Source organism: Podarcis pityusensis, assembly GCF_964106645.2.
Source record: "Podarcis pityusensis genome assembly, chromosome: 13".
Classification (NCBI taxonomy): Eukaryota; Metazoa; Chordata; class Lepidosauria; order Squamata; family Lacertidae; genus Podarcis; species Podarcis pityusensis.
Genome location: NC_138038.1, coordinates 17,293,949 through 17,313,314, shown reverse-complemented (window position 1 = coordinate 17,313,314; position 19,366 = coordinate 17,293,949). Strand labels below are relative to the sequence as shown.

General features: G+C 46.4%; 1 protein-coding gene across 13 annotated transcripts in view; it reads left to right on the top strand.

Moving 5' to 3' along the window:
- Positions 1 to 19,366, top strand: part of PPFIA3 (PTPRF interacting protein alpha 3) — a 61,663-nt gene that overhangs the window by 3,423 nt on the left and 38,874 nt on the right. For 12 of the 13 annotated variants that reach the window (XM_080976511.1, XM_080976517.1, XM_080976516.1 and 9 more), the window contains exon 2: positions 7,911 to 8,230. In XM_080976511.1, the coding sequence (XP_080832637.1) occupies positions 7,994 to 8,230 (237 nt within the window). In that variant the 5' untranslated portion in view covers positions 7,911 to 7,993. Of the gene's footprint in view, positions 1 to 6,900; positions 7,033 to 7,910; positions 8,231 to 19,366 lie in introns of those variants that run through there. The other variant, XM_080976515.1, reaches the window with a different exon arrangement.

Here is a 19,366-nt window from a genome sequence, read left to right as displayed (position 1 = left end):
ATAAGTTTGTACACTGCCCATGGGTTTGGCAAGGCCTGTTGTGAGTGCATCCTGTGCTATTGCATGCAGAGATGTCTGTGTGCATGCACAGAAGTCAGAACCTGTTGTGCTTTGTGAGCACCACCACCCATGTCCCAATCTTAGCAGTGTGCAACTGCGTTCAGGGTCTGTGAATGTACAAACGCCTAAATACTAGTGCAGTGTTGGTGAAATTCTATATTCTGCTCCCCAGAGATGCAAATCCTTAAAGCAAACTAAACTCATGTTATGCTACTGTGAAGTTACATTAGCATAGTTTAGGCCAGGCTTCCTCAACCTCGGCCCTCCAGATGTTTTGCGACTACAGTTCCCATCATCCCTGACCACTGGTCCTGCTAGCTAGGGATCATGGAAGTTGTAGGCCAAAAACATCTGGAGGGCTGAGGTTGAGGTTTAGGCTAATTTTACTTCTTCTTCTCATAATGTTGCTTCCATGGGAGAAGAGTTTCTTCAGATAACCTACCATGTTTGACAGCAAATGGGGGAGATGACAAGCTGAAAGGGAAGTGGTGGTTATTGTGGAGGGGAATGTGGCTTTTCCCTCCCTTGAATTCATAGTGTTCACTAGACACTAGTCGTGAAGGTTAGAAATTTACTGGTTTTCAACAAAAAAATAAAAGGAGCGGGAGATGCTCAGAATGTCTACTACTGTGCCAGAGTCTGGATTCTGAGCTTGTTTTATGTATCTCCAATGCATGTGTTCTTATATAGCTCCTTTGCTCATGCTGTCTATGAGTGTGTATGTGAGAGAGGGGTGGGGGAATGTGAATGTTCAATCCTTGGTGTCTCTTTCATAGCAGCCTCAATATCCATAGATGTATACATAAATGTCTCAATCTCTCTCCACTTCTCAGGTGTAAAAGCTGTGTAAATCCATGGGCCAGAATTACCGTCTGCGGTCTGTGGTTGCACATAAAAGAGCAGAGCAATCTAATGCCATCCACAAGCCTCTGACCATTTTGTCTATATTTGTGCTGCATCCTAGACTTTGTGTGTCTGTTCCCCTGACCAGCTGCTAATATAAGTTCTTAATGTCTTCTGAAAGCATGAGAGTGACTGTGCATGTGTGGGCCTGTCTTGGCCTTGGAAACTATATTTTTTCAGAATCTGTAAGATTATGGGGATACTCAGATTTTGCCACCCCCATTTGATGGGCTGTTTGCTTCCATTTGTTTGGCTTGGTGGAGAAAGAGGGTATATTAGGCAACGAGAGTGACCTATGGCACGTCTCTGTTGAGTATTTTCTTGCATGTTTTTATATGCAAAGTTTGATTTTGGCCAGGATTTCACGTTGCTCAACCCTAGAACTTATCAGTGGCAAGGTTTGGCCCTTGAATAGGTGAGAGCTCTTTTCTTTTTATCCGTTCGAAAGCATTTCTATCTTACGAGCCCTGCTCGCATCTTTTCTAGGCACTTCTAAGGGAATCTGTTTATCTTGTTGTTCCAGGGAAACTGAACCTCTCCAACTGGAGATGGAATATGGGCATAGAGGGAGGGAGAGAGAGAGAGAGATGCTTTTAAGTGCTAAGTCCATCATAGACAATGGGCTTCTGACTAGTTTGAGCAGTTGTTATTGAATACCTGAAGCCAAGCCTCATCCTGCACCTTCTGCCTGGCTGGCAGGAAACTGCCCCTTTGGACAATATACAGAGCATCTTTCCCTAAGCAGCGAGGCACTTCCATGTACCTCTGGTGCAGTTAGGTAATTTTAACCTCTGGACTTGGTGGGAAATGGCTCTTTAGATGTTAGCATGAACTACTTCACTTACTTCAAAATGTGGCAAACCAGCTCTGAGGTGTTTGGGGCCCCCCTGCTCGTTCTGCTGTGGGGGGCTAGGAACATTTGCCGCAGAGTCCTGCCCTGTTGGTACCACTGCCTGTGGGACTTAATGGGGAGGACCTCTCCATCGTCTGGAACCACTTCTAGATAGGTTTGATTCCCTCAGCTCCCATCGCCTTAAAAAAATAAAATAAATCTGTTATTGTGTTCTTGTTCCAGAGGAGGTGAGCATAAAACCTCGTCCGCCACAGTAGAGTTGTAATTCTTAGCTTGTTTGTAATATTGTCCAACATTTCTCTGATGAAAATAGGGATGTCCTAAAGAAAAGCAGGACATTCCAGGATCAAATCAGAAACCTGGATGGTTTCTGTAAATCCGGGCCTGTCCCTGGAAAACAGGGATACATGGAGGGTCTGTGTATGTGTGTGTTAAATTTGAATGCCTCTGTGCAGAAGGAGGGAGTACTGGGTCTAGACCGTGGCTTCAAATTCCAGGGGTTAAACATTAGCAAGAACTATTGCTAAGGGGAGTTCAGCAATGGAACAGAGTGTTTATGGAGCTTGTAGAATCTCCTTCCTTGGAGGTGCTCCAAAAAAAGATCCCACAATTGTTCTGCTTGGGAAACCTGTGGCCCTCCAAATATTGTTGGACTACATCACCCATCATCCCTGACTATTAGCCATGCTAGAGGGAAGAGTTATGAGTGGCCACAGTGGGTGTTTGTGAGAATGAATGAGTGAAATGTCAATATAAATCCCTGTTTTTCCTAGAGGACCTATTTGAGAAGAGTAAGGAGTGATGAGCCAGCCCCACACCTTGACGTAGTTGTCAAACTCTGGGACCATGGGTGCCCCCTACACCATAGCTGTCAACGTTTCCCATTTTTAAGTGAAATTCCCTTATTCCCAATAGGATTCCTCGCAAGAAAAGGGGAAAGTTGACAGCTATGCCCTACACTCTTTCCTCTACCCTAGCAACATGGGTGCCAACTTGATAAAATATTGGGGGGGGGGGACAAGTAAGCCCTGCCTTGCATAATCAATCACAAGATGCGATGCACAGGCACCATTTTAATGGCAATGCCCATCGACATTTTGGGGAGAGGGTCGAAAACCCCTCACCCCCTTGGAATTGGCTCCTATGCTTAGTAACAACAGGGGAGGGGAGTTAGCAAACAGCGTCCCTGATAGTCTTCCATCGCCAACCCTCTAGTATACAATATGCAACGGACCTTTAAACAAGGGGCCCAACTATAAGCCGGATGCCTGAGACTTGGAGGAAGCCCAAGCTAGGCCTCACTGTGGAAACACAGGGGTTCGCTCTGCTCCCTCTGAGACAGCTGCTTAGTGTTTATTTTTTTTAAATTTCCGCTGTCCAGCAAACTCTCAAGGATCATAGATGAGCCTTGGGGTCAGCATCAAGCCCTTGGGAGACCAAGCTGTGTCCCCCATAGTGGTTTGCCTGTCTGGCTGTGGCCCTGGTTGCCCACAGCTAACCACAGGGCCTTGCCTTAGGCTACTTAGTAAGGCCATGGCTGAGTTAAAATGTGAACCAAGGTTGTCTTGCAAGGGAACAGGGGAAAGGTAGGAGAGGTTGCGGAGAAAGAGTATTGGCCCAGGAACAATTATTCTGAGAGGAAAAACAAGGTTTTGAGGAAGAGCTTGGAATATGGAGGCTGTTCCATGCAGAGGGAGCAGCCTGGCAGAAGGCAAAGAGGCAGGCGTGAGGAGGCAACAGAGGGACGGCGGCTGTGATGGCAGGGAAAGCGTGTGACTTGATTAAAACGGGGTAACATTTTAGGACACAGACTTGATTCCCAGCAAGCAGAGGTGGCTGCAGTTTATTCAAAGCGCTGCTGCTGCTACTGCTGCTGCTTCCCACGCCAAGTTAGGTTCTCTGTCTGGAGTGCAAAGCAGTGCAAGAAGGGAAAGGTAGAGGAGGCAACGCGTTTCAGTGAGAGCACAGTTTGCAACGGGGGTGAGGAATCTGTGGTCCTTTGAGTGTTGCTGGATGGCAGCTCCCATCATCCCTGACCATTGGCAACAGGCAGGCTCTCCATCGCTGCTTTGGGAAGATGTTCTGCGGCAGTGTTTCGTTTCGCGGAGGATAAGGTTAGCAGCGGCTACTCCTGGCCACAATGGCTAGCTTCTGCTTCCATTGTTGGAGACAGTATGCCTCTGAATCCCAGTGGCTGGAAACCGCTGTCACACCTGCTTGTGGGCATCTGCTTGAGGACAAGAAGATAGACTAGATGCCTGATCCAGAAGGACTCTTCTTATCCCTAGTTGCATTGAGAGAACGGGGCAAGGGCATTGTTAGAAACTCAGATATATAAGCTGGGTGCCAAATAGCTCCTTAAACCGAGGTTGTAGTCGCCAAAACAGAATGTCTAGTTGCCATTTTGGGGCAAGACGGCCATAAAGTCTTTTTTTCAAACGATGGACTAACTGTGATTGATTCTCCATTAAACATCTGGCTCGTTCTGATGACAAACTTGAGCTAGGTTAAGAACTTTGAGAACCTAAAGAAGAAAAGTCACTTAATCCAGAGACAGTCCACATATATATTGGCCCATTCCAACCTCTTTTTCTTAATGGTGACATGGACCACTCATAACATAGGAATATTCTTCACAACTGTGAGCAGCAGTGCAGTATTGGGGGGGGCAGGTTTGGTAAGTGAAGACAAGTGACAACAATTAACTATATAATGTTGTTCCCCGCTCCTGCTCAGGCTGCACAGAAAAATACAATTTGGTTCCAGAAATTCCTTCCTATCGTGCAGATAAAATATAGCAGATAGAATTCTATGTAATAGTGTGGGAAAACAGTCCAGATCCAATGATCCCCAGATGGTGGAGATGTCAGTCGTAAATGGTCAAAAGACTTCAGATTAAAACTGCAGAGTGGAAGGACCAGGAGGACTCTCTGAGCAGCTACTCTCTGAAGACTGAAGAGACCCGCTTAAAAAATGTCTAGGCGTGCCTTTTTTATAACAAGAATACAAAGCTGAAAATGAAGGAACTGCAGCTAAAATATCATGTTCATTTTTCTCGTGCTCTAGTCCTTCTCCTGCCCACCCCCTTAATATTCTTAAGAGGGTCTCTTCTCCAGTCTTCAGAGAGTAGCTGGAAGTAGGGGAGGCAGAAAAAGGTCCTCCTTTCCTTCCACTCTGCAGTTTTAATCTGAAATCTTAGTGTTGTGCCCAGAGCTCAGAAACTGCTTGCGCTAATGGAATTCCCTGTCGCAAAATGCGCCGAGAACAATGGGAGTTTCGAACACTGGTCATAGTGCGTCACAGGCTTGAAGGGGTGAAATAATCAATGGCACTGTATTAAATTGCACACAAAGTGGAAGTCAGTGGCATCAATGAGATGTTACACTGCTCCTACAAGTGCTGCACCCATGAGGGAGTGTCTAAAGATGTTCTGTCTCCCTCCATTGCTTTGTGATCAACGGAAGTGCCTTTCCCCAGTTTTAGCAGCCCTTGCTGTTGCTTCTGGTTCAATTCCATCCCCACAACTCATCAGGTCACATCCACACAATGCCTTTAAAGCACATGACTTCCCCCAAAGAATTCTGGGAAGTGTAGTTTAACCCCTCACAGAGCCACAGTTCCCGTAACAAGTTCCCAGGATTATTTGCAGGAAGCTGCGTGCTTTAAATGTGCTTAATATATATATGCAAACCCTCCAACATTTCTCCAATGGAAATAGGGGTGTCCAGTGCTTTTTTTTTCTAGAAAAGAGGTGCCAGAACTTGCCACAAACACCTCTCTCATTCTCTTAGAATGGCAATGACACCCAGCTGAGAGGTTCCAGAATTGAGTTCCGGCAAGTTCTGGCTGAAAAAAGGCTCCGAGGATGTCCTATTCCATACCCTCCAACATTTCTCCAATGAAAATAGGGACATCCTAAGGGAAAGTGGGACATTCCAGGATGGCTTCTGTAAATCCGGGACTGTCCCTGGGAAATAGGGACACTTGGAGGGTCTGAATACGGTGTGGAGGTGAACCTCAATTCTCCACCTTGCATATAAGAATGTAGGCCCCTTGCACAGCAGCCATGTTACTTAATAGTTCTGTACAGCACCTAGTGCATCCTGGTGAAATTAATGCTGAGTCAAGAAGAGTGTGGAAACAGCCTCCCTGGCACCAAGTTAAGCAGACTTGCATAATTCATAACTCAGCACAATTTTTTGGAAAAAAAACTTTTACTTACTTTCAACACAACATCACCATCAACCTTCCTTCATCTCATTTGCCCTCCTAGACTGTAAGAAGGGCCCATTTATTCCTTGCATAATCCGTGTGAAGTGTTGTGAACGTTCAAAGGCAGCCATGCGAATGCTGAGCATTGTGCCAATTTTATAGATTGGGAAAAGCGAGGCAGAGAAGTTGATTGCCCAAGGTCGCCTGATAGCTTCTGTTGTGAACTGAGCTACAATCTGAATCTAGGCAACACAGATCCGTGACCACTAGGCCTTATTGTGTGGGGAATGGGAACGAAGCATCACAGGGCATAGTCTGCATGGACTGTTGTTTCCTTCAGCTAACGGTTGTGGGGGGAGGACATGGGGCAGGGGTCATTTTGGCACTGAAGTCAGACTGAATTGGCCCTAGCTGAGACAGGATTGAGGGTGTTGCTCTAGGGAACTGGTTGCCCCATATGGGAAAGAAAATAAATGTTAGGGTGGGGCAGGGTTGCTTTTCTGGCAACTCCAGTTCCCCAACCGGCTGAGCCTCATGCCTGCCCCGTGATTACACTTGATCTCCCCATCCGCCCACAGAGTTAAATCTCAAGCTCTTCCTTCCCCCCGGCCAACCCAGCGCTGCTCCCCAGAACCAATGCTTTTGCTTGGGAGGTGGCGACAAGAACGTCACACTTGCTATAGTAACATCTCCGCTCTCCCATTATCTCCATTCATAATAAGTTAGCCGGTGTGTCATCTCAATGGCTGTTTCCCGGACTCCTGGCTCCCAACCTCTCCTTCCTGTCCCCTCCCCACAAGGGCAGTGCAGATCTTCTGTGCTAGAGATCATAGTCGTCCTGAATTTATATGTATATATATCTCCTCCCATATAGCTGGTGGGTCCAGATTCACAGTTCCAGCCCTCAGCTTTTACCTTAGCCTGCTCTTCCCAGAGCCAGACACCACACCACTTATGGAATCCATGGAGCCTTGGGACATGGGAAGCTGCTCTATATATACTAGGTGAGACGATTTCTCTATCTAGTATTGAGTATTGTCTTCTCAGAATGACAGGTGCTGTCCAGGTTCTCAGGTGTCGTCCATCACCTACCTAAGGACTGAATTTGGGTTCTTCGACATGCACAGTGTGTCCTTTAGCTGTGATGTCAGCTGTGCAACTTTTTGGGATGAAATACTCTGATTTCCCTGTCCCCCTGCCTTTGAGTCAGACACACATTTCTTTACTTTTCACCTGTAGAACTCCAGAGTTCAGGGGTATTATTTGGAGGGTTTTGTTGTTGATGATGGTGATGTTAATTTGGCGGATCTTATGATTTATGTGGAAACTGGTTGTGTACTTTTTGATGTTTTGCTTATTGTTTAGGACTAATGATAGATATATAATCTTAATTGCCAAATGGAACCTTAAACCTAAGCTGCAGACACCACAATGGAATGTCTATGTGGCGTTCCCCCACCTCAGTGGGATTTATCTATTTATTATTATTATTGTTGTTGTTGTTGTTGTTTATTTATTCCATTTCTGGACTGCTTTATAGTTTAATGAAACAAATCTCAAAGTGGTTTACAGCACATTAAAACATCAAATAAGACAATCTGAAATAAAACTAGTTCAAGCTCCCAGGAAAATATTTCAGATGCTTCTCTAAGAGACATGTTGCTCCATTTGGTCAAAATGGGAACACAAAACATTCCCAGCAACTGACAGATTCCAAACACTGTTTATGACTACCTTTGTTAAGTTTGTAGTTCTGTAATTTGTGTGTGTGTGTGTGTGTTGTAAGACACCTTACGTGGTTTTGACTTTGGAAAGGCGGCATACAAATAAAATGATTTTTTTAAAAAGGACTTTCCTCCTCTCTTTCTCTTTCTCTCTCCAGGATCTGGGGCTAAACGTCCCTGAGAGCCTCCAGTCTTTCCCTGAGGAGCCCCCCCGGGGGCAGCCCTCCCCACCCCCCTTGGCATGATGATGTGCGAGGTGATGCCGACCATCAATGAGGACAACCGCCGCGGCTCGGCCTACGGGGCCGACGACGCCAACTTTGAGCAGCTCATGGTCAACATGCTGAATGAGCGTGAGCGGCTGCTGGAGACCCTGCGCGACACGCAAGAAAGCTTGGCCACCTCCCAGCTGCGACTGCGCGAACTGGGCCACGAGAAGGAGTCCCTGCAGCGCCAGCTCAACATTGCCCTCCCGCAGGTCAGGAATGGGGTTGGGGGGTGTTTGCGTGTGTGAAGGACGGCGGGGGAAGACTGCTGGGCTTGCTGGGAGATCTGGGAAGAGGAGTCACTGGCTGGAAGTTCAAAGCGTTGTTGGCTGTGGCCACGCTCACACCACCCATTTAAAGCGCTACGATACCACTTCGAACAGTCGTGGCTACCCACAAGGAATTAAGGGAACTGTAGTCCACTAAGAGTGCTGAGCAGTGTTAGAAACTCAGATATATACCGTATTTTTTGCTCTATAAGATGCACCAGACTACAAGATGCACTTAGTTTTTGGAGGAGGAAAACAAGAAAAAAAATATTCTGAATCTCAGAAACCAGAACAGCAAGAGGGATCGCTGCACAGTGGAAGCAGTGATCCCTCTTTCTGTTCTGGCTTCTGGGATAGCTGCGCAGCCTGCATTCACTCCATAAGACGCACACACATTTCCACTTACTTTTTAGGAGGGAAAAAGTGAGTCTTATAGAGCAAAAAATATGGTAATCTAATCTCCAAAGGGCACATTAAACCCAAACTGTGGTCACTACAATGGAATGTCTAGGTCCTGTTCCCCCCCCTCCATGGTATGTATGTATGTATGTATGTATGTATGTATGTAAGTGTATGTTATTTCCATACCGCTTTATATTTTAAATAACAAATCTCAAAGCGGTTTACAACACATTCAAGGTAAAGGTAAAGGGACCCCTGACCATTAGGTCCAGTCGTGACCGACTCTGGGGTTGCGGCGCTCATCTCGCTTTATTGGCCGAGGGAGCAGGCGTACAGCTTCCGGGTCATGTGGCCAGCACGACTAAGCAGCCTCTGGCGAACCAGAGCAGCGCACGGAAACGTCGTTTACCTTCCCGCCGGAGGGGTATCTATTTATCTATTTGCACTTTGACGTGCTTTTGAACTGCTAGGTTGGCAGGAGCTGGGACCGAGCAACGGGAGCTCACCCCGTCGCGGGGATTCGAACTGCTGACCTTCTGATTGGCAAGTCCTAGGCTCTGTGGTTTAACCCACAGCGCCACCAGCGTCCCTTACAACACATTAGAACGACAACAAAAACAAATCCAGGAGAAAACTACTGTACTTTTCCATTATTATTATTAATAATAAGAAGAAGAAGAAGAAGAATTTTATTTATACCCCGCCCTCCCTGGCCAAAGCTGGGCTCAGGTCGGCTAACACCAGTAAAATTACAGTGAAAACATAATAGGAAAAAAACCCTATTTAAAATACAGGTTAAAATGCAATTTAAAATGCAGCTTTATTTTAAAAGTAGCCCATAGATCAAAACCATAAGGGGAGGAAAGACATAAGGGTCAGACTGAGTCCAAACCAAAGGCCAGGCGGAACAGCTCTGTCTTGCAGGCCCTGCGGAAAGATGTCAAGTCCTGCAGGGCCCTAGTCTCTTGTGACAGAGCGTTCCATCAAGTCGGGGCCAGTACTGAAAAGGCCCTGGCCCTCGTTGAGACCAATCTAACCACCTTGCAACTTGGGACCTCCAAAGTGTTGTCATTTTGGACCTTAAGGTCTTCTGCGGGACATACCAGGAGAGGCTGTCCCGTAGGTACGTGGGTCCTAGGCTGCATAGGGCTTTAAAGATCAAAACCAGCACCTTAAACCTGACCCTGTACTCCACCGGGAGACACCCCCAAATCCGCCTCCCATCTGTCCCCTCGCCGGCAGAAGCTGCCAATTGCCCATAGCAACCAATCAAACGTCCGCCCTATGCACTACCCATGCATAAGGCGACCCCCACTTAATTAAAGCGACAATGAAAATATTTCAGATCCTTCTCTGAGTGACATTTTGCTTTCCCCAGTCGCATGATTGAAATGGGACCTGCGCCAATCGTCAAACGAGCCCGGCTAATTTCGAACGCTGGTGCTGAAGAATTGTTAGGAGGCCCCAGTTCCCCTTCCAGAGCTAAAGTTCTCAGAGTTGCCTGCGAAAAGAAATTGATTATTAAGTTACTCTGGGAATTGTAGTTTGGGGAGGTGGGGAATATGGGTCTCCTAACAGCCCTCAGCACCCTTTACAAACTACAGCTCCCATAATTCCTTGGGGGAAGCCATGACTGTTCAAAGTGGCATTGTGGTGATTTAAAGGGACGGTGCGAATGTGGCTTGCAAAGGTCTGGCATGCAGATGGGTTGTGCTGAGGGCATGGCTTCCAAAGGAGAACCCCTGGTGTTCTGGTGTAACTTTAGCAAGAGGAGGTCGTGTCCACTGAATAAAGGTAAAGGGACCCCTGACCATTAGGTCCAGTCATGGCCGACTCTAGGATTGCGGTGCTCATCTCGCTTTACTGGCCCAGGGAGCCGGCGTACAGCTTCCGGGTCATGTGGCCAGCATGACTAAGCCGCTTCTGGCGAACCAGAGCAGCGCACGGAAACGCCGTTTACCTTCCCGCTGGAGTGGTACCTATTTATCTACTTGCACTTTGACGTGCTTTCGAACTGCTAGGTTGGCAGGAGCTGGGACCGAACAACGGGAGCTCACCCCGTCACGGGGATTCGAACCGCCGACTGTCTGATCGGCAAGTCCTAGGCTCTGTGGTTTAACCCACAGCGCCACTAGTGTGCACCAATGTTTCATGTGCCCCAAGATCTCCTGCAACGATTTTGCAAAGTTTTTTGCAGATAAAATCACTCATATTCGGAAGGAGCTAGACACCACCGTGGGAGCAGGGCCAGGGCGGGAGAGTGCTAGAGCTCTGTCTGGTCAAGTTGCATGGAATCAATTTCAATCCGTTACCCCCGAGGATGTGGACAGGCTGCTTGGACGCGTGAAAACAACCACCTGTCTCCTTGATCCTTGCCCATCCTGGCTAATAAAAGCAAGCCGGGAAGGGCTGGGCGATGGGCTCTGCGGGGTGGTGAATGCTTCCCTCTGTGAGGGAACATTCCCAGATCCGCTGAAAGAGGCGGTCATTAAACCGCTTCTTAAAAAACCATCTTTAGACCCGGCCAGTATGGCCAACTATCGCCCAGTCTCAAATCTTCCATTCTTGGGCAAGGTGATTGAGCGCGTGGTTGCTGAACAACTCCAGGCACGCCTGGAGGATGCGGACCATTTAGATCCCTTCCAATCGGGATTCAGGCCTCACCATGGGACTGAAACTGCCTTGGTCGCGCTGGTTGATGATCTCTGGCGAGCTAGGGACAAAGGTGAGAGTTGTTTCCTGGTTCTGCTGGATCTCTCAGCGGCCTTTGATACAATCGACCATAACATCCTTCTGGACCGTCTAGAGGGGCTGGGAGCTGGGGGCACTGTTATACAGTGGTTTCGCTCCTTCCTCCTGGGCCGTGTTCAGAAAGTGGTGGTGGGGGATGAGTGTTCAGACCCCTGGGCCCTCACTTGTGGGGTGCCTCAGGGTTCCGTCCTCTCCCCCATGCTTTTTAACATCTATATGAAGCCGCTGGGAGAGATCATCAGTGGATTTGGACTGGGTGTCCATCAATATGCAGATGATACCCAGCTCTACCTCTCTTTCAAATCAGAACCAGTGAAGGTGGTGAAGGTCCTGTGTGAGTGCCTGGAGGCGGTTGGAGGATGGATGGCGGCTAATGGACTGAAGTTGAATCCTGACAAGACAGAAGTATTGTTTTTGGGGGCCAGGGGGCGGGCTGGTGTGGAGGACTCCCTGTTCCTGAATAGGGTAACTGTGCCCCTGAAGGACCAGGTGCGCAGCCTGGGAGTCATTTTGGACTCACAGCTGTCCATGGAGGCGCAGGTCAATTCTGTATCCAGGGCAGCTGTCTACCAACTCCACCTGGTACGCAGGCTGAGACCCTACCTGCCTGCGGACTGTCTCGCCAGAGTGGTGCATGCTCTAGTTATCTCCCGCTTGGACTACTGCAATGCGCTCTACGTGGGGCTACCTTTGAAGGTGACCCGGAAACTACAATTAATCCAGAATGCGGCAGCTAGACTGGTGACTGGGGGCGGCCGCCGAGACCACATAACACCGGTCTTGAAAGACCTACATTGGCTCCCAGTACGTTTCCGAGCACAATTCAAAGTGTTGGTGTTGACCTTTAAAGCCCTAAACGGCCTCAGCCCAGTATACCTGAAGGAGCGTCTCCACCCCCATCGTTCTGCCCGGACGCTGAGGTCCAGCGCCGAGGGCCTTCTGGCGGTTCCCTCATTACGAGAAGCAAAGCTACAGGGAACCAGGCAGAGGGCCTTCTCGGTAGTGGCGCCCGCCCTGTGGAACACCCTCCCATCAGATGTCAAAGCGATAAATAACTACCTGACATTTAGAAGGCATCTTAAGGCAGCCCTGTTCAGGGAAGCTTTTAATCTGTGATATTTTACTGTATTTTTTGTTTCTATGGAAGCCGCCCAGAGTGGCTGGGGAAACCCAGCCAGATGGGCGGGGTACAAATAATAAATTATTATTATTATTATTTGCAAATGGGGTGGTTAGAAGGGTTCTTAGTTCTTCTGTGGTGACCCCAGAAGCTCCTGTTTTTCTTCTTTTCGGTTCCATATAACTTGGTTTGCTTTAGAACTGGACAAACCACAAGTGTACAAAATGGGAGGTGACACTATATCAAAAGCAGAGGACTGGCAGACCCTCCCAAGTCTCCCTATTTTCCAAAGACAGTCCCAGATTTACAGAAGCCGTCCCGGTTTCTGATTTGATCCCAGAATCTCCCGCTTTTCCTTAGGACGGGAATCGGAGGGTGAAGCTCGTGGATTTCATTACGTGTCCTCCGTTAGTTGAGCACTGGTGCAGATTTCCCGGTCCATAGCAATCGCAAGCAGCTGACCCAACGTGGGCAAGCCAGAAAGCAGGCCAAGCCAGGAAATCAGCAGCCACTTATAGGTGTGACTGCATATATGCATGGTGCCAGGAAAATAGATAAATAAATAGAATCACACCAGGAAATGGCAGGAGAGAGCTGGAGAGTCCTCTTGACTTGTGAGGAGACGCTCCCTGGAGGCAAAAGAGGGTGTCATTGATGGTGGAGGAATCCCTAAGAGACCTGTTTAGGCTTCTCAGCCTCCCCGCCTAACAGCTGATGTGCGGGGTAGCACAGCAGCAATAGCAGTTGCGTTCCTGCATGGCCTCCACCCAGCCTCAGAGCTTCAACTCTAGATATTATGGTCTGGATTGGAGAGAGTGTGGGGAGAGAGCAGGAGGAAATTGGCATTTGGAGGCTTTTTAGAGGATGTTCCCCACTTTATGTGATTTTGCTTATATGTGTGGGGGCCTGGAACGTTACCCTCACCTACATGAGGAGACGCCTGTACAGTGGTACCTCGGGTTACATACGCTTCAGGTTACATATGCTTCAGGTTACATACACTTCAGGTTACAGACTCCGCTAACCCAGAAATAGTACCTCGGGTTAAGAACTTTGCTTCAGGGTGAGAACAGAAATCGTGCTCCGGCAGCGCGGTGGCAGCAGGAGGCCCCATTAGCTAAAGTGGTGCTTCAAGTTAAGAACAGTTTCAGGTTAAGAACGGACCTCTGGAACAAATTAAGTACTTAACCCGAGGTACCACTGTACTCTGCATTCCAGAAAGGGATGGTATAGTTTAAGTGTGGGGAACCTTTGACCTTCCAGATCTTGCCGAACTACAGCTTTCATCATCCCTGGCCATTGGCCGTGCTTTTTGGGTCTGATCTGGAGGGCTATAGGTTCCCCACACCAGGCATAGTTGTAGGGTTGGAAAGGGGATGTCCTGGACGTGAGAGAGTTTGGGACATTTTTCATGGTTCGGACAGATTGAGTCCTGCCTCAGGTATATAGATTCATTCTGAGGAGCAACGAAGGATCCAGCCTTGTTCATTCTGTGTCATTACCGTGATGCTAAAGTGCAGATGGGGCTATATTCATTTATTAAAGGAACTTTTATCCCACTCTTCAGCCAAAAAAAAAAAAAAAAAAAAAGGCTCCGAGAGCGGCTTACAGATCACCAGGAAGGAAAATACAGTCTCTGCCCTCAGGCTTACAATCTTAAAAGACACGACATACACAAGAAACTGTAGGAGGGTTACAGCAGCTGCAGGTTTTTTCTTTTGCTATATTCCCTTCTACCACCACACCCCTTCAGTGTTCCTGCTCGCAGATGTTAAACCACCAACTCATTACTCATAGGTAGCAAGTTTGACTTTTTAATGCCATTTTGATGCTGGCACCTTCTGGAAACTCAGATGCAAGCTACAGATGTAGGAGATGGGGTTGGGTAGAGTCCTGGATAACTTTTTAGTTGCTGCAGTTCCATCTTAGAAGTAGCTTCTTATTATATCAGGGTGCAAGGGGAAACTGATGGAAAGGAACACAGAAAAGTCATGTTCACAGTGAATGACAGTGAGCTTATATAGATCAGATAAATATCTGACCCCCTGGGCCGGAAAGATTTCCCCATCCCTGATATAGATGATGTGTTCTGAGAAGTATAGAAGTGCTCTTGACTTCCTCTTATTGTGTGGAATGTATATTATTTTTCTAGATTTTGTGTAGTAAGTACCTGCTAAAATCCAAAACCTCCACTCATTTGTGCAGCCAGTACGTCTATGGCAGAGATGTGATTCTGTCAGCCGCAGGCATGTATTGGATAGTAACAACGATGTCACTACTAATACAGTGGTACCTTGGTTCTCAAACTTAATCCGTTCCAGAAGTCCATTCTAAAACCAAAGTGTTCCAAAACCAAGGCATTCTTTCCCATAGAAAGTAAGGCAAAACAGGTTAGTCCGTTCCAGACTTTTAAAAACAACCCCTAAAACAACAATAATGAATTTTACTAACAAGAGCATTGATCCATAAAATGAAAGCAATAATCAATGTACTGTACTATAAAATAAATAAGACAGTAATATAGATGATAAAAATCAAAATTATTATTTTTTCCTTACTTGTTTGGACGGGGGGCTTTTATCCATTTCCGCAGTCACAAAATCATTCAATCAATCAGTAGCTGAACTGGCTTCCACACAGTCACAAAAACAAAATAATCAAAAAAGCCTCAAAAAAAATAAATAAAAAGCAAAAACAAAAGTGCCAAACTTAATCCATTCCGAAAGTCTGTTTGGCTTCTGAAATGCTTGAAAACCAAGGTGCAGCTTCTGATTGGTGCAGGCGCCCCGGAAACAATAGCCGACAGCCGCATCGGACATTCGGCTTCCGAAAAACGTTCGAAAACCGGAACACTCGCTTCCGGGTTTTTGGCGTTTGGGAACCAAGGCGTTTGGGAACCAAGGTGTTTGAGTACCAAGGCATTTGAGAACCAAGATACCACTGTATAATGATACATATTTTTTGTCCATGCATTTTTGGAACCTTTTTTTAAAAAGGTAGTTAGCTAGTATTCTAAACTTTAATCAGTAGATTAGTCAACAAAAGCCATGGTTGACTAATCCAAAAGGACAATTGGAGTAGGATTGGGGTCAGGGTCTTAGCTAAGGATCACAGCATTGGGTTAGGGTCATAACTAAGAAATAAGGGTATACTTATTTGAGAACCGTTCTTGGTTCTGGTACAAGTGTAATAGAGAACGAAGAGGAAGATACTGTATTGAAAGAGCAGTAGCTTTTGCTTATGTATCAATTAGTAATCTCACTCTTCCTTCAGTATATTATAAAAACACTTGTACAGTGGTGCCCCTCAAGACGAATGCCTCGCAAGACAGAAAACCCGCTAGACGAAAGGGTTTTCCGTTTTCAATGCGCTTCGCAGGACGAATTTCCCTATGGGCTTGCTTCGCAAGACGAAAATGTCTTGCGAGTCTTGAGATTTTTTTTTCACTTTCCCCCCCTTTTTCTAAGCCGCTAAGCCTTTAATAGCCTTTTAGCAGCTAATCCGCTAATCCGATAAGCCTTTAATAGCCGCTAAACCGCTAATAGCGCTAATCCGCTAAGCCGCTAATAGGGTTGCTTCGCAAGACGAAAAAACCGCTAGACGAAGATACTTGCGGAACGGATTAATTTCGTCTTGCGAGGCACCACTGTATTCAGGCTTTGTTAATATAACTATTGACTCTCATCTAAATATTTAAAGTGCAATCTGATGCATTTCTGCTCAAAGTAAGTCCCATTGAATTCAATGGAATTTTCTCCCAAGTAAGTTGTATAGGATTGCAGCCACATTAATCGGTTAAGAAAATGATGCTCCTATTCTTTCTTTAATAATGATGATGATGATGATTAGTAAGTGAGGGGTTTTTTTATGCAGGTCAGAAGAATGAGGGGTGGTATGATGGGAGGTTATAAAATCACCAGTACATTACGAAAGTGAATACATTTGCAATTTTTTCTTCACTTCGAAACTAAATCGGGAAGCAGAGATGACCAGCAGTAAAATAGCAACAGAAACATAATAAGTTAGGATGGGCTAATCATCTGCCTGAACTTTTTGAATGTCCCCAAAACCTTAATTTAAGGATTACATAGGGAATGGAAGACCTGATTAACTCCAAGGGCCCTGAAAATCCACATAGCTGTGATGGAATCCAATGACTCTATTAGAATTCAGAAAATGTCAAGTTGCCTCTTCCCCACCCACCCACCTCCCCTGTCTGGCTTCAAAGTAAGTCCTAAATCTCAGCGAAGCAAAGCAGAGGCTGAAAATGTATTTATTGGCAGTTCCAGCCAAAAAGGGTTAGGAGAAGCACGAGGGGGGAAATCTGGATAGCTGGGGTGATACGACTTAAACACAAGTTTGTGGGCTTTTAAAACCAGTTCAATATTTATCAAGGTATATAATTTAAAACATACAAAGGAAAGTATAAAGCACTTAACTTTATTTTCTGGATGGGCGTGTTCAGATAGCTGTTTCCGCATATGTAGATAATATGAGGCATTTCATGTTAATTATCTTCATATGTTGCCCTCATTCCATGTGCAGAATTTGGGGTTGTTTCTTTCCGCAGCACAGATAAAATAGTTGAATAAAAAGGTAAAGGGACCCCTGACCATTAGGTCCAGTCGTGGCCGACTCCGGGGTTGTGGCACTCATCTCGCTTTATTGGCCGAGGAAGCCGGCGTACAGCTTCCAGGTCAAGTGGCCAGCATGACTAAGCCGCTGCTGGCGAACCAGAGCAGCGCATGGAAACGCTGTTTACCTTCCCGCCGGAAGCTGCTCAAATAGTTGAATACTGTACTATAAAATTACCTCTGGACTATTGTGTTTTCGAGGAACAGTTATAGCAATCCTGCAGTCTCTGAAACATTAGGCCAGGGGTGGGAGACCTGCAGCTCTGTAGGTGTTGCTGAACTACAACTCCCATGATACTTGAATATTGACCATGCTGGTTTGCGTTGATGGGTATTGGAGTCCAATGACACCTGAAGGCCACAGGTTCTCCATCCCTCCTTTTAAGTGCTTCATAAAGGATGCTAAGGGGGACGCGGGTGGCGCTGTGAGTTAAACCACAGAGCCTAGGACTTGCCGATCAGAAGGTCGGTGGTTCGAAACCCCGCAACGGGGTGAGCTCCCGTTGCTCGGTCCCTGCTCCTGCCAACCTAGCAGTTCGAAAGCACGCCAAAGTGCAAGTAGATAAATAGAGGGTAAACGGTGCTTCCGTGCGCTGTTCTGGTTTGCCAGAAGCGGCTTCGTCATGCTGGCCACATGACCCGGAAGCTGTACGCTGGCTCCCTCGGCCAATAAAGCGAGATGAGCGCCACAACCCCGGAGTCGGCCACGACTGGACCTAATGGTCAGGGATCCCTTTACCTTTACCTTTAAAGGATGCTAACCTTGCAGATATACAAAGTGGCCAGAGAACAGCAGAAGAAAACGTTATCTATAATGGATCTATATGAACTGAATCGAAATCAGTATAGTGTGGTTATTTTTTTACAAAGGACTCTCGTTGGACTCAGAAAAACAGGAGCATTGTTTCTCAGATGAAGTAAGACTATCAGGGAGACAGCTGAAGTGTGATAATGGATGACTTCCAGCTACCCTCAAATTGACTGGATGAATGTAAATTCACGTAGTGACAAAAGGCTATTTCTAGATACAACGAGTTATTGTATTTTGGAACAGTTAGTCATGAAGCAGACAAGAGAAGGGGCAACGGCTGAGTCTTCTTGGTGGTGTCAGGTCTAGCACCAGTTGCAAGTGTTGTTGAATTGCTTGGAAATGGTGACCACAATGCTATCAAATTAAACGCAGGAGAGTGGGAAATTGCCCAGAGTGTCCAACAGTCACTTAATTTCGAAAGGAGAAATTTTATCAAGAGAGGGAATTGGTTAAAAGGAACTGGAATTGCAATTAGGAGGCTCATATCCTTTCAGGAAGCTTGGAGGCAATTTAAAACCGCTGTAGTAGAGCCTCAGAATTCATACATGGATTAGAAGAGGTACAAGCAAACCCGGGAGGATGCCAGTGTGGTTAAACAGTGGAGTCAGGGAGGCTAGAAAAGATTAGCACAATCAAGCTCCTGTAAAACTATCTCTGGGTGTTTGCAGTAGAAATCTCCTATGCACAAAGCAGAGTGGCCTAGCGGTTAAAGTGTTGGCGGGGATATGGGAGACCAGGGTTCTAATCTCCACTCAGCCATGAAGCTCACTGGGTGACCTTGGTCCAGCCACTGTCTTTCAGTCCTAACCTATTTCACAGATTTTGTTTGTGGAGATTAAGTGAGGATGGAGAGAGTCCCGCTTTTAAGGTATATTTGTACATGCACCGTAAGATTTTCAGTAGTGCAAGCAAGCAGCTGCCTAGGTAGCATGAAGATTCACTGTCCTGGGGGATTTAAAGGAAAAGATTGGAGGTGTATTGTGGGATTAGGGATAGTGATGCCTTGTGTTAGACCAGTGGATTGGATTGGGTAACTAATTTTATGAAGATGGCCCAATAGGAGATGATAGTCCAACTTTGATGGCAACATTTCTGCCTCAGTTTGGGACAAGGGTAGACTATCACTTTGTCTCTGTCCTCATTTATTAGTTTATTTAGGGGTTGTCACCTGCCCTCTGTCAAGTGGGAAATGGTTAAATATCGCCTTCCCTTGTTGGTATAATATTTCTTTTCCAGTGCTAAAATTAAGTGAATACTTAGAATTGGCTAAACTTACAGACTCAATAAGAAATCATTCAAAGGAGAGAATAAGGAAAGAATGGGATGTTTTTATAAAATATATGAAAAATGGAGGTTCCCAG